This window comes from Equus przewalskii, chromosome 1 (assembly GCF_037783145.1).
Source record: "Equus przewalskii isolate Varuska chromosome 1, EquPr2, whole genome shotgun sequence".
Taxonomy (NCBI): domain Eukaryota; kingdom Metazoa; phylum Chordata; class Mammalia; order Perissodactyla; family Equidae; genus Equus; species Equus przewalskii.
In genome coordinates, this window is record NC_091831.1 from 81941379 (window position 1) to 81958253 (window position 16875).

At 48.9% G+C, this 16875-nt stretch overlaps 1 protein-coding gene across 1 annotated transcript in view; it reads left to right on the forward strand.

Annotated features, from left to right (window-relative positions):
* VSTM4 (V-set and transmembrane domain containing 4) overlaps positions 1–8691 on the forward strand; it is a 96720-nt gene extending 88029 nt beyond the window's left edge. The window contains exon 8 of the mRNA XM_070615380.1: positions 7070–8691. Within this exon, the coding sequence (XP_070471481.1) occupies positions 7070–7195 (126 nt within the window). The 3' untranslated portion in view covers positions 7196–8691. The remainder of the gene's footprint in view (positions 1–7069) is intronic.
* Positions 8692–16875: the final 8184 nt, after the last annotated feature.

Sequence of the window (16875 nt, forward strand, 5' to 3'; positions counted from 1 at the left end):
ATGTCCTGCAGTAGATGAGTGGGCAAGCAAACTGGCGGTACGTGGCACACCATGGAATAATCCTTAGGAGTCAAAAGGAACAAATTATTGACACACGTGACAATTTGGATGGATCTTGAAGGAATTCTGCTGAGGGAAAAAAGCCACTCCTAAAAGGTTACATGCTGTGTGATTCCTTCCATATGACATTCTCTAGAAGACAAAACCATGGCGACGGGAAACAGACCAGGGGTAGCCCGGGGGTAGGGCTGGAAGGAAGAGGTGACTACAGAGGGTAGCATGAGGGAGTGTGATGGAACCATTCTGTGTCCTGTCATGGCCGTGGTCACAGAAATCCAGCCATGTGTTAAAATGCATGCAACTGTCCACCTAAGAAATAGCTCTTACTGCATATCATTTAAGAAAATGAAAAAGTTTTAAAAAATCTTCTTTGTGTCACTGGAAGGCACAGCAGGAGGCTCCAGTAGAGCTGTAATCCTGGGATGAGGGTGCACACGCGTGTGTGCACGAGTGCATGAACATGGGAACATCCCTGCAGGGTGGGGGCGTTGCCCACATTCGAGAACATAGCTCAGGAGCATGCTTGGAAAGTTCTTAAATTTCATTTATATAAATAAATTAATTTATTATAAAATCCCTTCCTTCTTTGGCCAGTGGGCGGTTCTGTGATCATGATTATTGGAGAGAGAGAGACTGAGGGCATTCCCAGAAGACTTCCCACAGTTGGGCAGTGCTGCGGAGGAGGATGTGGTGGGGAGGAAGATGTGGTGCGGCTGGAGTTGGGGAGCCCTCACAGAGGCAGGGTTGGGTTTGAAGGAATAGGGGTCCACACTAGGCAAGGGGGAGAGGGAATTCCATGCCGAGGGAAACAGCATAAATAGACACCGGAAGGCCCCTCGCCTTCGGGGGAAGTTTGGGAGGGGGGCCTGGGAGGGACACTAAAAGCAGATCCTATGGGACAGCTTGGTCTATAGCATAACCCTTGGTTGGCACTTTCAACAGTGGCAGGATGTCCAAATAAATAAATGTCTTCCCTTGGGGCTTTGCAACCTGCAACATTTATTGCTAGAGCACTTCTTTGATATTCCAAACATCAGATCAGAAAGATCCACCAGGCAGGTCTCGGTGAGTGTCTTTGCTGCGAAGGAAAAAATTCTCTAGCCCTGCTTCCGGCTCGTTTGACCCCCTACCCTGAGCCCCATCGTGTCCTGCTCCCCAGTGGGCTGGGCCCTCTTTTTCAGCATGCAGGGCAGCAGGCTGTGGGCTGCCGTGATTGCTAAGGGCCCCCAGAGATTACGTGCCCCCAGCCCCACCATTTGGCTGCTTCCGTGTCACCCTGGGAGTGGGAATTCCCAAAGCGTTGGTTTATTTTATGTATTTCACTTTATCTTAAAACAGATTGGCATTTATTTGTCTTTTACAAGAAGGTATCTGGGCACAGGCCAGGGCCACTTCAGTACAGATGGCACCTTTGTGTAGATTACAAAAAGTGTCCCTTCTGAATAGACAAATTACAGAAGAGCGCCCAGCCTGTTGGAACAGCCCGCACCCTAGAGGACGTCTTGGGAGAGCTGAGCGTGGGGTGAACGTCAACCCTTGGTCATTCCAACCTGGAGACCACAGAGACTAAGCCATCCATCTTTTCTCTCTGCTGTCTTGAGCGTGCTGGCCCTGGTTTCCATGCTTGTGGCCTTGAGGTCTCAAGATCCACTTCAGTTATTTTTCCTTGGGAAGAAACAAGACACCTTCGCCCAAGAAGGCCTGAGCCTCGGTTGCTGCCTGCAGTAGCTTCCCTCTTATGCTGGAGCCGAGTGCCCTTCTTACTAGTCAGGATATAAATGCCTAAAAGCTGGTGGGGGTATAGTTGGGGCTGTCCTGGGCATGGGCTGCCAGCGATGCAGCTAGATTGTTGCAGCCCACGGTGAAGCCAAGATGTGGGGGGGCAGGGCTACTGGGCGTGGGAGGCGTGTGTGTGTGTGATGGTTGGTTACTATCTGAGGGAGTCCTGGAGCATCTCTCCTCCAGCCTTGCCCCTCACTGAGTACGGGGGTAAATGCATCAGACCTTATGCCTCTCCATCCCTTGGGAGAGAATGGCTCTCCTCTCCTATTGACATGTAATGCATTGATCTCTTGCTGCCTTGATCAGGTGGTTCACCTCCTATCCTCTGAAGGCAGACGATTCCCTCTTCTTCCCCTCTCTTCCAATGTATTAGTGTCCTTGGGCCGCCATAACAAAGTACCACGGACGGGGGCGCTTACTCAACAGAAATTTGTTGTCTCACTGTCTGGCGGCTAGAATTCTGAGAACACACGGTCGGCAGGGTTGGTTTCTTCTGAGGCCTCTACTTGGCTTGCAGGTGCCGTCTTCTCCCTGCGTCTACACGTGGTCGTCCCTCTGTGATGTGTGTGTCCTTTCTTATAAGAACACACATCCTATTGCATTAGGGCCCACCCTAATGACCTCATTTTATCTTGATCACCTCTTTAAAAGCCCTGTCTCCAGATGCACTCATATTCTGTGGTACTTGGGGGTAGGGCTTGCACATTTTATAGGGACACAGTTCAGTTCATAACAACTGATTTTGTAGAATCTGTTATCTGTCAAAAGATGTCTAGTGTTATTAAGTTCACATAATTCTTGGCAACTTATGAAGAATTCAGAATGTATACAAATGGACAATATTTTGGCTGACCCTCTAGAGAGAAAGTAATGACACCAAAATATTTATTTATTCAGCACACAAGTGTTTGGCAACTTCTAAGTAGGCACCGTGGAGTCAGAATCTTTACATACATCATCTCGTTTAAATCTTCATTTGCATCAGCAAGGTAGGTCTTTGAGTGCCAGTGATGGGGCTGGCCCAAGGTCACACAGCTGATGTTTGAACTGAGGTCCGGATTCCTCTCGCACCCGTGCTCTGCAGTCAGCCACACGATGATGGCCTCTGGGCCACACTCCTCTCCTCCTCTCCATGAGCACTTTCACCGAGCAGAGGGAATTTTCTTTTATTCCAGCCCTCCTTGGATATGTCAACATGTGTCTATACCTGAACTTCCATCCCCTCTTGCTCGTAAATCCTCCTCCAGACTAAGGAGTGGATCCTCCATGGCTGCGAGGAAATGCAGGAAAAGTGAGATTAAAGGCACAAAAAACAAAGGGGTTGAGAACAGACGAGACACCAAGCAGTTGGACACACAAATGCGAGGCCTTGATGGGAGGCATAGGGAGAGAAACTGAGCAGGCGTCTCTGCAGCCTTGGTGAACGGGGAGAGTCAAACACGACAGTCCTGAAAAAGAGGAAGTGATGCAGTTGCTTCTCACGGGTCTAGCAAATTCTAGAGCTTTTCCTAAAGGGCCCAGCAGCACTTCCCAGCGGCTGATCCACTTCTGCTGTCTGTTCCTCCCCTCTCCTGCTTTCCAGTGAATTCAGCAACAGCAGATAAGAGTGTAAAGTTCGTATCTGAGGTCTGGAGATCCTACTTTCATCAATTTCCTTTATGTTTCAGTGGAACCTAAAGGAGTGTTTGTGAACCACAAGCTCCCGATTATTTAAGTCTGTACTCTTGAGTGTGAGTGCCTGTACCTCCTGCACCCCCAGGAGGAGGCTGGGGCCTTGCAGAGGGTCATTAGATGGTCAGCGACTGGCAGGGAACTAACTGAAGTGTGTCCCGATTCATCTTCAGAGCCCCACCTGCTGTACTCTATCCTTGAGTTGCTGGAGATGCTAGGAGTGATTCCTAAGCTTAAACTCAGGGTGGGTTTGTAGTGTCAAGATTGCAGACATCACCTGAAATACAGGTGGGGCTCCTCACCGGGTCCCTCCTCCTGGCTCTGCCCTGTTGCAGTCACCTGCTTTAACCCTCACATTCTGCTCCTGGCGCCTGGTTTACTTCCAGTTCTGTAGTCTTACCTAGTCTTACTGAGAAGCCAATAATTTTCTCTAAGCTACTTCTCAGTGCGCCTAACTCTTCCACGAAAGCATCGGTGCAAAGAAGGGTAGCTTGGTGACACTGGTGAGGAGCCCACGTTTTCCCCCCTTTCACTGACCGACAGGAATTTATTTCCAGTTAAACAAGCCGGGAAATGTAATTAAGCACATGGTTGATAGTGATAGCCAAGCGTGCCTGCCAGAAAAACGATAGGTTCTTTAAAGGTGCCAAGGACTGGTATTATGCATCGTCTGTTGGAAACCATACGCTTCACAATTCGGAGCCTCTTGCGTGCAGCCTCCTATCTTCAATCAAATTATGATATTCCAGAAATATGCATAAGGGAAATGATTCTACACATTTTATGGTGGGCTGTTGCTTGTAGCAGTAATTGAAGTACCTTTCCACTTATGAAAGTACTAATTTTATTTGTTTTTATTGCTTTTCTAGATGCAATTATTTATTTAGTGTGCTTTGGCTTTATTAAATTATGTTTACTATAGGAACATCATAAAAATGTATGAAAGCAACACATCAGCCAAGCCAGCCTGGTGACCTGTGTTGAGAAAGCTAGTGTTATTTTTCATATCCAAACATAATGGAATAACTTAAAAATAAACAGATGACCTGCGCTAGAAAACAATGCGATTTCCAGGTAATGTAAGAAAACACCTGGACAATGTGATTTCATAAATCTTGGTTCTAAAATTTACATGAGTTGGGTTTTGCGTGTTTATTTGAGGACACATGGCATTTCTAAATGGAATCATTATAATGTGAAATGTAATTAAACTGAAAGGCAAGACGTAAACGGGATTTTTGTTGGCTGGTAAGATATGGACGACTGAGATGCGAGGTAAAAGATTTTTGGTGTTAAAAGACAAGCGGGAGGCTGTCTTTTTAAGAAACTTAGATTGGATGTAAGTGGTTTATTTGTCCTGAATTTTGGCGAGATAACCAAGGTGTAAGCCCAAAAAAGCAAAAAATCAAAACAAAATGAGAACACAACCACACCCAGAAACAAAAGCAGGGCTCCTTGGGTGAGAGTCATGTGTCTTTGATGACTAGAAATTAGTGACTGACTTTTATTTTTCTAATTCTGAATTAAAATTAATTAATGTGTTGTTTAAATGCATACGCCTACTACAAAATTCAAATGAATACAAGAGAGGGTCTGTCTCCCTCCAGCCAATTGGTTTACTTCCCCAGAGGAAACCATGGACACGGCTCTTGATTTTCCAAGTAGGTTCCAAGGGTTTTCTAAGCACATGAAACATATACACACGTATTTACTCACATACACACACGTGTACACAGTGATGGTATAGAACATCCAGTGCACATGTAGCTCCATCATGCCTTCTGAAGACTGTACCGTGTGCTCCACTGTATGGATGCACCAGGCTCCGACTGATGTCTATTTTAAGTGTTTTTTGCTCATACCAAGAAACACTTCTACCAACACTATACAAGAAAACCTGTTTCTTTTGGAACCTTTTTTTTTTCGTATTTGTCAACTTGAAAGACAAAAACTGATGTCCGAGTGTGATTTTAAACCATGATTCCCATTATGAGAGAGGCTGAGTCTCATTTCATACACGTAAGAGCCTTTGTATCTCATTTCCTATGAACTCCCTGGTCCTGTCTCTTCTTTACTTCATTTTCTAATGGATCGTTGGCCAACGTCTTTGTAGAGTTGTAAGTCCCTTTGATATGAGTGGCAAATATTTTCCCCATTTTTTCAATCATCCTTTGACTTTTTTTTTTTTTAAAGATTTTATTTTTTTCCTTTTTCTCCCCAAAGCCTCCCGGTACATAGTTGTATATTCTTCGTTGTGGGTTCTTCTAGTTGTGGCATGCCAGACGCTGCCTCAGCGTGGTTTTAATGAGCAGTGCCATGTCTGCACCCAGGATTCGAAGCAACGAAACACCGGGCCTCCTGCAGCGGAGCGCGCGAACTTAACCACTTGGCCATGGGGCCAGCCCCTCTTTTTTTTTTTTTTTGATGGTAATTAGTACATTCACATTTTCTGGAGTTCATTTTTATAGTTTATATTTTTCAGGAGCATTACTTATTTTATCCTGTAGTTAAAATTTTTTTACAGTAAGTCGAGCAAGGTATTTTTAAAAATAATTTTGAAAATGACATTCAGGGGCTGGCCCGGTGGCGTAGTGGTTAAGTCCGAGCACTGCACTTCAGTGGCCTGGGGTTCAAGAGTTCGGATCCCAGGCACAGAGCTACACACTGCTCATCAAGCAATGCTGTGGCAGCATCCCACATACAAAATAGAGGAAGACTGGCAAAGATGTTAGCTCAGGGCAAGTCTTCCTCACCAAAAAAAAAAGAATTATATCCCCTTTCTCATTTCCTATTTTATTCAATTATGCTTTTTTCTTTTGATTAATTTGTTTTTCAGTTTCTTTTATTGGTGTTTTCCAAGCATAAACTTTTGGATATTTTTATTCTTCTGTTTTTCTCTTTTCTGATTCATACAGTCTGGTTTTAATTTTATTGTTTCTTCTTTCCACTTTTCTTCCATTTATGTTTTCTTTTTCTAAGTTCTTCAGCTGGATGCTTGATTCATTTAATTCACATTGTTTAATATAAACATTTAGGCTATGATTTCTCTCTGAGTACTGTGTTCTTTGTGTTCTGGCAAGTAATATTTTTTATCATTATTTTCAAGCTACTCTTAAATTTTAGTTTTATGCAGGTTAAATCATTTAAGAAAATTTCTAGATGGTAGCATTCTAGTTTTTTTTATTATTTCTAGAATTTTTTTCTTTCTGTTTTTACCTGTATTTTTTCCTTTTAATCAGAGACTGTTAGTTACATTATTTTACTTTTCAGAATTAAAGTTTACTTTGTGGCCTAATGTTTAATCATTTTTTTTTGTTAGTGTTCTATGTCAACTTGAAAATGAACCGCAATCTCTCTTTGCAGGGCATAGTGTTCTATGTAAGACAGTGAGATCTATCTTATTTAGGTTATTTAGGTTTTATATATCCTTTTAAATGTTTCCCCGTCTGTTCCCCTTTGAGTCCCCACAGGCTATGGAAATGCATGCCTGATGAATGAATGCATGATGTGGAGCTCCCTGTGGTCAGCTAGCATTGTGCTGTGTCTTGTCTTACAGCCCAAGATTGCCGAGGAGAACTTAACCTATGCCGAGCTGGAGCTCATCAAACCCCACCAGGCTGCCAAAGGCATCCCCACCAGCACCGTCTACGCCCAGATCCTCTTCGAAGAGAACAAGCTGTAACTCTGCGTCCTCTTCCGTGGTCCTATTTAATACCTGCCGCCCCAGTTATTTATGAAACCTTGGAAACAAAGTCCTTATTTTTGTATTTTCACTCGTACCTTCTGTGGCGGGGATCCCCTTTCCGGTGGCATTCCCGGTGCCTTCAGAGATACGAAGCTCCTCTCCACAAACCGTGGGGGCCACACCTTTGGACCAATCTCCCAGGACAAGATGTTTCTGAGTCTGAGCCCTGAGCGGTGAGGACTCTGATTCTGAGAGCACCAAGGAGATTTTTCTGCTGAGCCAAACCCCTTCACATTCTTCTTTCTCTGGGTTTTTATATTTTTTAAATCTTTTTTAAGTCTTCATTTTAATCTTCGACTCCTCCCGTATCCATGGTATCGAACTCATAGTATATAGCTAGAGGAAATGCCATTATAGGCCAAGGTGTGAATGGTAGGTATGTAGGAATAAGTTTTCAGAGGATCAGGTAACATTGCTCGGGCACCTGGAGCAGAGCAATCTGCTTATTGCAAGCCTTCATTTAAGATAGCGTCTCTTGTTTTAAGTAGATGCACCGACCATGGCGATTTGAGGGCAGAGAGTCCAGGTTGTGGGGAAGTCTGAGGTCTAGGCTGACAGTGGACTGACTGTCTTTGAGTCCCCCAGTGCCTGTTTCCCCACTCCTGACCACCTGGGGGCGCAAGACAAGTAGAACACCGTTCTAACAGGCTTCCACCCCTTTAGCAAGAGGACCTATTCTGGTATAGAAACTTATATTCTCCAAGGAGTTCTTAGTACCTTTTTCCCAGGGAGCAGGGGAATTTGCCAACAATTGACGCACTGGAGGAAGCTGACCTCTTGGAAGTGTGCCAAGAATGTCCACTCATGTGACAGCAAAGTCTCTTGCCTGGTTCCCCCAGGGCAGGAGAGTAGGAAGAGCAAGCTGAGCTGGAAAAGGGTGTCCTGAACACCCCAGTGTTACAGAGTGCCTCCCCAACTCAACTTTGCGTGTGAATTCTAATAGATTTGGGTGGGCGTCATGGCAGGGATGCGTGGTGTATAAATCCATGAGGAAGTTGCTGTCTGGACCTGTGTGCCGTCCAGCTTCTCACTGAAGACCGATCCATTCTGGAAGAGAGCCATCCTGTCAACTGTGTGGTTAAGGACACTTCCTGATGTGTGAGCGTGCTCTGGGTGGTTATTTGCTGCACACTGCAGAGTTTGTTTGGCTTTGTAATGGACCGTGTATATATGGTAAATTATCTATTTTAAACACAACCTTGAGTGTGAGTTGTGCCCCTCTGTGTATCCATGTGAACTTGGTCAAGTTTCTCATCCCCTAACTGTCTCAGCTCCGTGTTTGTATGAAGATGACATAACCTCTCATAGAATTCTTCTGATGGGATAATGAATATTGCAAGATTCTGGGCACTATTGCTACACCCATATACAGTGTTAACATTCATGCTAAAGCCAGTTCACATTTTCAAAATAAAAATGTCTTTACTACTTAAGGCTGTCATTGCAGTGACTTTAAAAAGTACATATTTGTCCATGACCTTAGGTCTACCCTCGCAAAGACCCACAATAGCTTCTGAGTGCCTCTCTGGGTTTACTCGGAATGGCCCAAATTGGGAGCAGGTAATGATTCTTCCAGAAGCAGAAAGGGCCTGCCTCCACAAAGAGGAAGTCCTTCTCTCCGGCCTTCACCTGAATCTCATTCCCTCCCTTTCTGCCACGTTTCAAAGATAGTGAGTAAACCACACGGCTTTTGAGGAAGAAGACCATCTGGAAGAACTCCCTGGAACTTTGTGGAGCATCTCTTTAAGAGAGGAGGCTGCCTGGTTAGCACACCATTCACATCCTGATCATCACAGGCATCATATCGTATTTCAGGAAGGAGCCGTAAATTTGCATAAAGGCTGGTGAGGCCCTGGCATGGGAGTGGAGAGTGGGGCATGAGAAGAGGAGATGATGGGAGAGGGCAATGGGCTGAGAGGCTCCCAGGCCTCTGGAGAACAGACTTGAACTTTAAACCCTCCCAAACCCACCCCCTTAAATTCAGTGGGAGCTTAGGGCCATCACATAGGGAAATGAATGCATCTCAAGAAAAGGGCACCAGCTTCTAAGAGCTGGTGGCTAACAAGTCATTGTTATAGATTCAATTGAGACTCTTTCTCCAAAACTCTGGTCATAGCTGCACAAATCAATGCTAAGGTGTGCGAGTGGGGGACCCACTGACATGGAGTACAAAGGGTGAAAGACCATCCTCTCCTACGGAAAATGCTTCCCAAGGGAATCGTGGAAGCTCCTGGCAACATCTAGGCAGAGCTTGTCCCACTGTTTTCTCCAGAAGCAGACCATGCAAGCTTTGCTCAGAACTGGGAGCAATGGATGCTTTGGACCTGGTGCTTCTTTGGGGTGATAAGTCTTGACATTATTGTCATAGCAAACCTGAAAAATGTGTCTACTCATTCATTTTCGATCAATACACCACTAACCGTGCATTGACATTTCTGAAGATAAGGAAGGGGAAACCTATCATTCCAACAGAAATTAGGAAAAATTCTTCGAGTTGTTTTTACTATCAAGCGTCTAGGGGAACAACTCTATATAAGCAGTTTTCAATATGGACAATTGCGTGTACATCTAAATGAAGTTAAAGCAAAGACAGACCGCTTGCTGGGAAGGCAGCGGCTCCCGCAGGCAGAGAGCAGACGCTGTCAGATTTGGTGGTGAATTCTAGCCTGGGCCATGTGTGGCGTGGAGCCATCACAGGAAGCAAGGAGGTGAAAGGGGGTCCCCACCTGAATGAAGCTGTCTTGAAAAGTCAAAGCCCCCAGGTCCTGAACTAAAGCAGCTGTGGTGGGAGGAAAGGGTTGGGGTTTCTTTAGGATCCCCTCTTCATTGAAACATTGTGACTTTGTTAGCTCATGTAGTAAATAAGAAAAAGCCTGGCCTACCCCTCCTGATACTTGCTGGGGTGAAAATGACACGGACACTTCATATTTTTTAGTGTATAGTCATCTGGGTCATCCCACATCTCAGTAAGCCCCAAGACTTGCTTGGAATAGGAACACTAGATGAATGGGCGCCCTTAGCGACTCTTCATGGCTTTGTTCATCACTCAGCCCCTCACGTGCATGACTACAACCTCAGCGGGGCCAATAATGGGGCTCATGCCTCAGTCACAAAAAAATGGGCCGAAGCATGCATGGGGCCCGATCTGGGCTAATCCAAATTCTTGGCAGACAGAAACCATCTCTCCCTTGGGCAGCCAGGCTGGGATGCCACATACCAGATCTGTCTACAGTGATGTCTCGTGCCAAGCGGAGAAGCCTTGGAGAATGAAGGAGTCGCTGAGAGAGAAGCAGGGAGGAGAATGTTCTGGAAACACAGAATCCTGTCTCCCAGCTCCGAAATCCCCCAGCCTCTTCTCTTTCCTTCAGATCTTCTTTTGATTCAATACACTACCCATTTCCGCACCATCTAAATCCTGGTATGGCTCAAGCTAGTCCCGTTGCAATAGAGAGAATTCCAACTAATACAGTATGCATCAAAGTTGCTTCCCAGCACAGGAAGCAAAACAATTACACTGAGTGTCAGTCCCCAGGGAGCCCACTGACATCACCTCCAACAACATGCTTACAGCCGCAAGCTCCCGCTCTGCTCTGCAGCTTCCCACTGAGCGGGCCCTCTCAGGGCTCTGAAGATGTGCTTCTCCAGGGAGAGGGCCTGGCGGGCTTCAGGACTGATGCTCTCCTAAGGGAGAGACCCTCAGGTTTGGAGGTGGAGCACCAGCAGGCCTGGGGCAGTACTGAGCGGCACTGGTGGCAGCAGGAGAAGGTCACAGGGTGGAGATTCAAATGAGCCGTGTCACATGATGTTGGAGGGAGCCTTTCTAGGCTGGCCATAAAGTTGTGGCTGGGCTTCCTCATAGAATGTGTTGTCTTTCCAGTAACCCTGTCCCAGGAGACCAGGTCGGGAGAGAACCCAGCTCTGTGTCATTTGTAGCCCATTATAAGATAAGGCAGCCACATGGTGGGGATGTTGACTCCCCAGCCCACCCCTACTCCTTACACTGGACAGAAGTTGTTCACTGGGATGGAAAACAAGAAATTCATGGTTTGGAGGAAGGGTCTGCCTTCACCGTGGACATGCTGTGCTAGAGCTCAGTGGCGTGTCCAGAAGAATTAGACTAATGCTGCGTAAACTTAAATGCATGCACAGATAACTGAATCTCATTAAACTGTGGATCCTGATTCGGGAAGTCTGGGTGGGCCCTGGAAGTCTGTGTCTAAGGAGCTCCCAGGGAATGCCTGTGCTTCTGGTCCCCGGACCACACTTTGAGAGGCAAGGATGTAAACTGTTGGGAAATGTGGATCTGGAGCCCCTGGGGCTTGGTGGTGTCCTCTTAATATAGGTCACAGCTGAATCCTGACAATGGGCAAAATGCCCAGGGAGAGGGGGCCCTAGGAGGAGGGACGATGCCCAGACCTGAGCGCTCCCTCACTGGCAGGTCCAGAAGCAGGCAAGGAGCCTGAAAGAGACCAGAGAAGAGCAAGCGATCAAAAGAGTGAGAGGGGAGCTGGAGAAGCTGTGTCTAGAAGTTTCCGGAAGGAGGACGAGCTCTCTGCAGAGGTCAGGTAGAACAGAGGCGGAGACTTTGCTCGTTCTGAATTAGTTGTACCTTTCACATTTTTAAAAATGGGTGGTTTTGCGGGGGAAAACGATTCTCCAAGTGCACGAGGCTGACAGACTGGCGCTGAGCGGCGTGTGCTGCACTCAGCGGACTTCCCCCAAAGCAATCCGCGTCTTCCATCGGGTGGCGATTTGGAGAAGACTTAATGAACGTGCAGGGTGGGGGGAGGGTGGCCTCGCGGTTCTCTGCTCCTTCTGTTGTCGTTGTTAAAGGATGACTTGGTGCCTGCTTTCTAATAAACACAGCTCGATTAGCTTCACCCCAATTTAGTGTCTGATTGTTAAATGTTAATGTACTGCACCCTACAGTTTTAAATAGAATTAAGGATGTTTACAGCTTTGGTTAAATGCACCTTGTTCTTCCACATTAAACTTTATTGCAAGTGGCCTCCATCAGCAAACAGGAGAAAAAGTCATTAGTCGCTGGTCTGTGTGGGGGCCGCGGCTGCCAGAGAAAGAACCGGCGTCCTGTTTTCCTTATTACAGCTGGTGGAGCAGTGCGAGGGGATGGCTTCCTGTTTATGACTCTGATTAGAAGCTCAGACGCCTGCGTCTGCGGGTGGATCTTAGGGAGTCCACAGACGCCCAGGGATTTTTATGTAGAAGTTTGTGTTGCGTCCATGAGAGTCTGATGCTCTCTTCAGTTTTCTAGAGGGGTCCGTGAGCCACAAAAGATGGAACCGTTAGAGACTCTACGCCAGAGTCCTGACCGCAAGGTCCCCTAGGAGCATCATGAGGAAGGCTGTCACTTTACAGTGGGGAAAACCAAGGAGATGGGAAGGGACCGTGTAGGAGTGGCAGAGCCAGGCTGGAACCAGGCTCTAGACTCCCAGCCTGGTGGCCCTGCGTGCATCCCAACCCTAACCTCCCTCCTTCCCTTTGACTCTGGCTCCCGGAAACCTGCCTGTCCCCATGCTTCTCCTCCTGCCTGGGGGCACACTGGCCTCTTGCACGATTGGGCTTTGGGCTGGGTGAGGATTGGGGCTGCCCAGCCTTCCCCCTTGCAGGATGCCCCCTGGCTCTGTCCTTCCCCAGCCCCCTGTCTCAGTGCCCTGAGACTGCTCCCAGCCTGTCTCTTGGTCAACTTGATGTGCTCTAAAATGTCTCGTTGTCTCCTCGTTCTTCCACCTCTTCTGGACTCTGTGTCCTGCATCTCTGGAGGTCTCCTTCTCTAGGTATCCCTTCTCTTTTTTCCTATCTTCAGCTTTTCCCTCAGTCTCTGAAGTGACAAGCGTTTCTCCACCTGGGAGGACCAGCTCTCAAGCTGTCTTCTCCTGCTCTTTCCTCCACAGCCTGGAGTCTACGCTCCCTGCACGATCCTTCATGCATCTTACCCTCTTCTGGCTGCCTTCCTCCCAACTCCGAACTCAGCCCTCCTCAAGGCCTTTGGGAATCGTTGCTGAGCGTGTGTCCTACTGCCAAGAATGTCTTATTCTTCTCTCCTCTGTTTGACACAAGTGTCCTTTCCCTTTCTGAAACCGACCCCCTGCCTTTGTGACACCACTCACCTAGGTGTGCTTCTTGGGCCATGACATCATCGTCCCCTTTCCTCCACTCGGCCCTTCATTGCTGCTTTTCTATAAGGTTCCATCCTTAGCTCGTTCTCTTTGCCTCCACACCTGTGTCTCTGACCACTCCCCAGCTGCGGCCTGAGACTCCACATCCACAGCTCCAGTTGGACCCCTCTCTTCAGCTCCATTTCTGCCCCCTGGCCGTTTCCCCCGAGCACCCCCACACCTCTCAGAAGCCAGCCTCCAATACCGACCACATCGTGCACACCCCTCAAGACCCAGCCATGCTGGTTAAGGACACCACCACTTGGCTGATAACTAAGGCCGGAAACCTGGTGTCCCTGGAGATGTAGGCCAGCACCGGCAGCTGCAGAAATGCTCTTGACTTTTAATGAAAAATACCAGGTGCCTGGCACCGTGCTGTGCCATTTTCTGTAATCTCCCATGAAGCCAATGCTGTTCTATCCAGTTTGCAGATAAAGGAGCAGAGGTTCAGAGGTCTCACCTGGCTTGCCCAAGACAACAGAGCCGGAGTCCTTGTACCTTCCCCGTGTGGCCGGCTCCTACCCTTCCTCTCCATTCACACGGCTCCTGCTTTCCATACTCTCTGAGCATCTCTCTCAAGGACCACCACACTCACCCCTGACCTGTCTTCCTGCCACCTGATCTGTCCTCCAAAATGCCACCAGAGGGATCCTTCTAAAGGGCAGACTGGCCAAGGCACTGCTCTGCCTAAAATCCAGCTCCCGCTGCCCTAAGGAGGAAGCCCAGCCTCCTGGAGAAGTCGAGGCCCTGGTGACCCAGCCCTGCCTGCCTTTTGGGCTTCATCTCCTGCGCTCCCACCCTTTCCACCATTTGCTCAGCCTCAGCGGCTGTGGGGCCTCAGGGCTGCAGGAGGAGGCCGCTCTCTGCTGGGCGTGGGCCTCTACCAGCAGTGCTCAGGGCCGTGGGGAGTTGAGACCACATCTCTGGGCATTGCCCAAGCCTCCATGGGCAGCCTCACAGCTCTCACTCCTGCAGCATCCAGAGCAAGAGCCCCAGGACCGGGGAGCCCAGGCAGGGTCGCTGTGCTCCCCGAGTGTCACAGACACAGCCGCTGGCTTTGGTAGCAGCCCCCTGGCAACACAATGATGGCAAGTTCTGGAGCAACCTGTGTCTAAGGCAGTAGAATAGAGAGTGCTCTAGCCCTCAAGAGCTGAGCAGGGTGAGCATAGCCAGGACTGAGCCCAGAAGTCCCCACAGGTAAAGCCCTCTGAACATTCTGTGACCTGTCAATGGAGGTGCAGCCAAAGGAAAGACAGGGCATGTCCCAGGCTGAGGTGCCACTCCAGTCGCACCTCACTGGGAATACAGGACTCCCCGGTCACCGGAAGACGATGCCTCTGCATCTAGGAACATGACCTGTTTATAGAACGTTGTGACTGAGACCTTAGAGGTTGTCCACTTAAACCGCCCTTCCATCCCCCGTCGTTTTACAAGTAAGACCAGGATTTATAGGCCACAAAACCTCTTTAGTGGTCATTAGGGTCAAAATGCAAGTCTCTTCTTCTCCTTTCCATCCTTCCTCTGGCCCTTCCCCTTGTCCACTGCTCCCCGTGCCACCGGACGGCAGCAACGTCTCAGCCTTCTGGAGGAAAGGCTGGATGGCGAGCATCCATTGGAAGGTGGCAGTTGGCCTCCAGCTGAAATCAGCAGGGTCGGGCTCGCAGAGGGGCAGAATCATCAGATGCGATAAGCTTGGCTCCCCCGTGAGACTCTCCTTGCGAGCAGAACCTGGGAGGAGGGGCTAGAACATGCCAGGAGGCAGAGCGCAGGGGCTTCCCTGATAACTGTCCCCCTGAGGGCAGACCTCCTAGTGGGGAGATGCCCATCCAGAGAGCAGGGCGTCAGTCCCTCACCTGCCTCACCTGGGGCCTCCGTGTAAAGGGACCAGGGGTTGCCTGGGAAGTGAGAGGGGCCACTGGCCTTTCAAGTGGGATTTCAAACAGTGAACAAGCAGGAGAAATGCCAGCTCTCCGTGCTCCCTCCCAACCAGCACCTGGGATGGCCGAATTTTATCCTGGGGAAACTGAAGCCATTCGAAAGTTAGGAGAAAAGCTACAGTGAAAAGGATCATTTGGTATGCCCAAGGCAGTTCTTTGCCCTAATGTCCCTCAATTCTAGAATTCTTCCCACCGTCGTGCCCCATGAAGGGAGCTTGGTGGCTCACTTCTTTGTGGCTTTGATTTGTCCTCTTGATTTTGACAGATTGGGAATTTATGCAAAGAACTGTCCACATGGCTTATAGAAATGTGAGTAAGGAGGAGACACTTGCCAATTTACAAACCCCCTCTGTTTATGGCCGGCTTAACCATGGAGAGCATATGACACGCAAGAAGGGATGGGAGTGAGGGACCATCGGGGGTTGGGACTTCCTGAGGTGACAGAGGCAGGTGTGGGGGTGGCACACTCTTTCATTGCCCCCCACCCAACCTTCCTGAGGCTGCTGCTTCCACCTCCGTCCCTCCTTGGCCAACTCTGGAAGGCAGCCCGGCTCCTTGGGGTTGACAGCACCACCTGGTGGCCATCGAGGAGAACTTGAGGCCCTCCTTCACCCCTACCCATCCTTCACAGGGACCTCCCCTCCCCTCTCCTTCGCAGCTGGGTTCCTTCGGGCTCTCCTCCACGTTCCCACACGTTCTCTTCCCAGTCTAACCTTAGCCCAAATCTCTCTCCGTCTCTCCCTATCGTATTCTCTCCCTTCCCCTCTCTCCGTGTCCCTTCGTTCCATTTACAAGTAAAGCAATTCTTTACGTCCCGTCTGTAAGCAGGCTACGGACCCGGCATATGCATGCAGCTGCTCTCTCTGGCTTGAGTGCGAGTCAGGATCAGAGTCTGCGACTGGAGTCCCATGTCTGGAGTTATTTCTCCTCACGCATAGTTCGTTTCCTCTGGCTGGCATCCTGGCTTTTCTCACTCAGCAGCATGAGCAAAGGAGTTAGATTCAGAAGATCTGGTCCAAACCCCGGGTCTGCCTTTTAATTGCTGTGTGTCTCTGAGAAGCTTTTTGAACTCTCTGATCTGTAGTGTCCTCATGTGAAAAATGGCCAGGGCCAACAGGATTTAAAGAGTTACCTTCCCATGTGGAATAAGTCTGCCCCTGGGAGAGAGGATGGGGCCGGGCTCATAATCACCAACCCTCGAGGTGGGCCTCAGAGACAGCAGGGGAGGGACAGGCACGTGGAGGGCTCCCAGAGGGGGCAGCCCCGAGGGAGGAGCCGCCCCACAGGCCCTGCTGGGAGGTCTAGCCCCTGGGGCTGGGTCTCCCATCACCTTGTTCTCGGCTTGGCTGGGGTACAAGCATCTGCTGATATTTATACGGCCCCTGTGAACTCCTGGAGCCGCAGGCCTGGGGCAGAGAGAGCTCCCCAGGACCTGCCCTGAGGCCCAGCATCCGTTTCCAGCTCCTGGTTATGCTTCCCTAGCATGTGTTGATCTCTGTCAGAC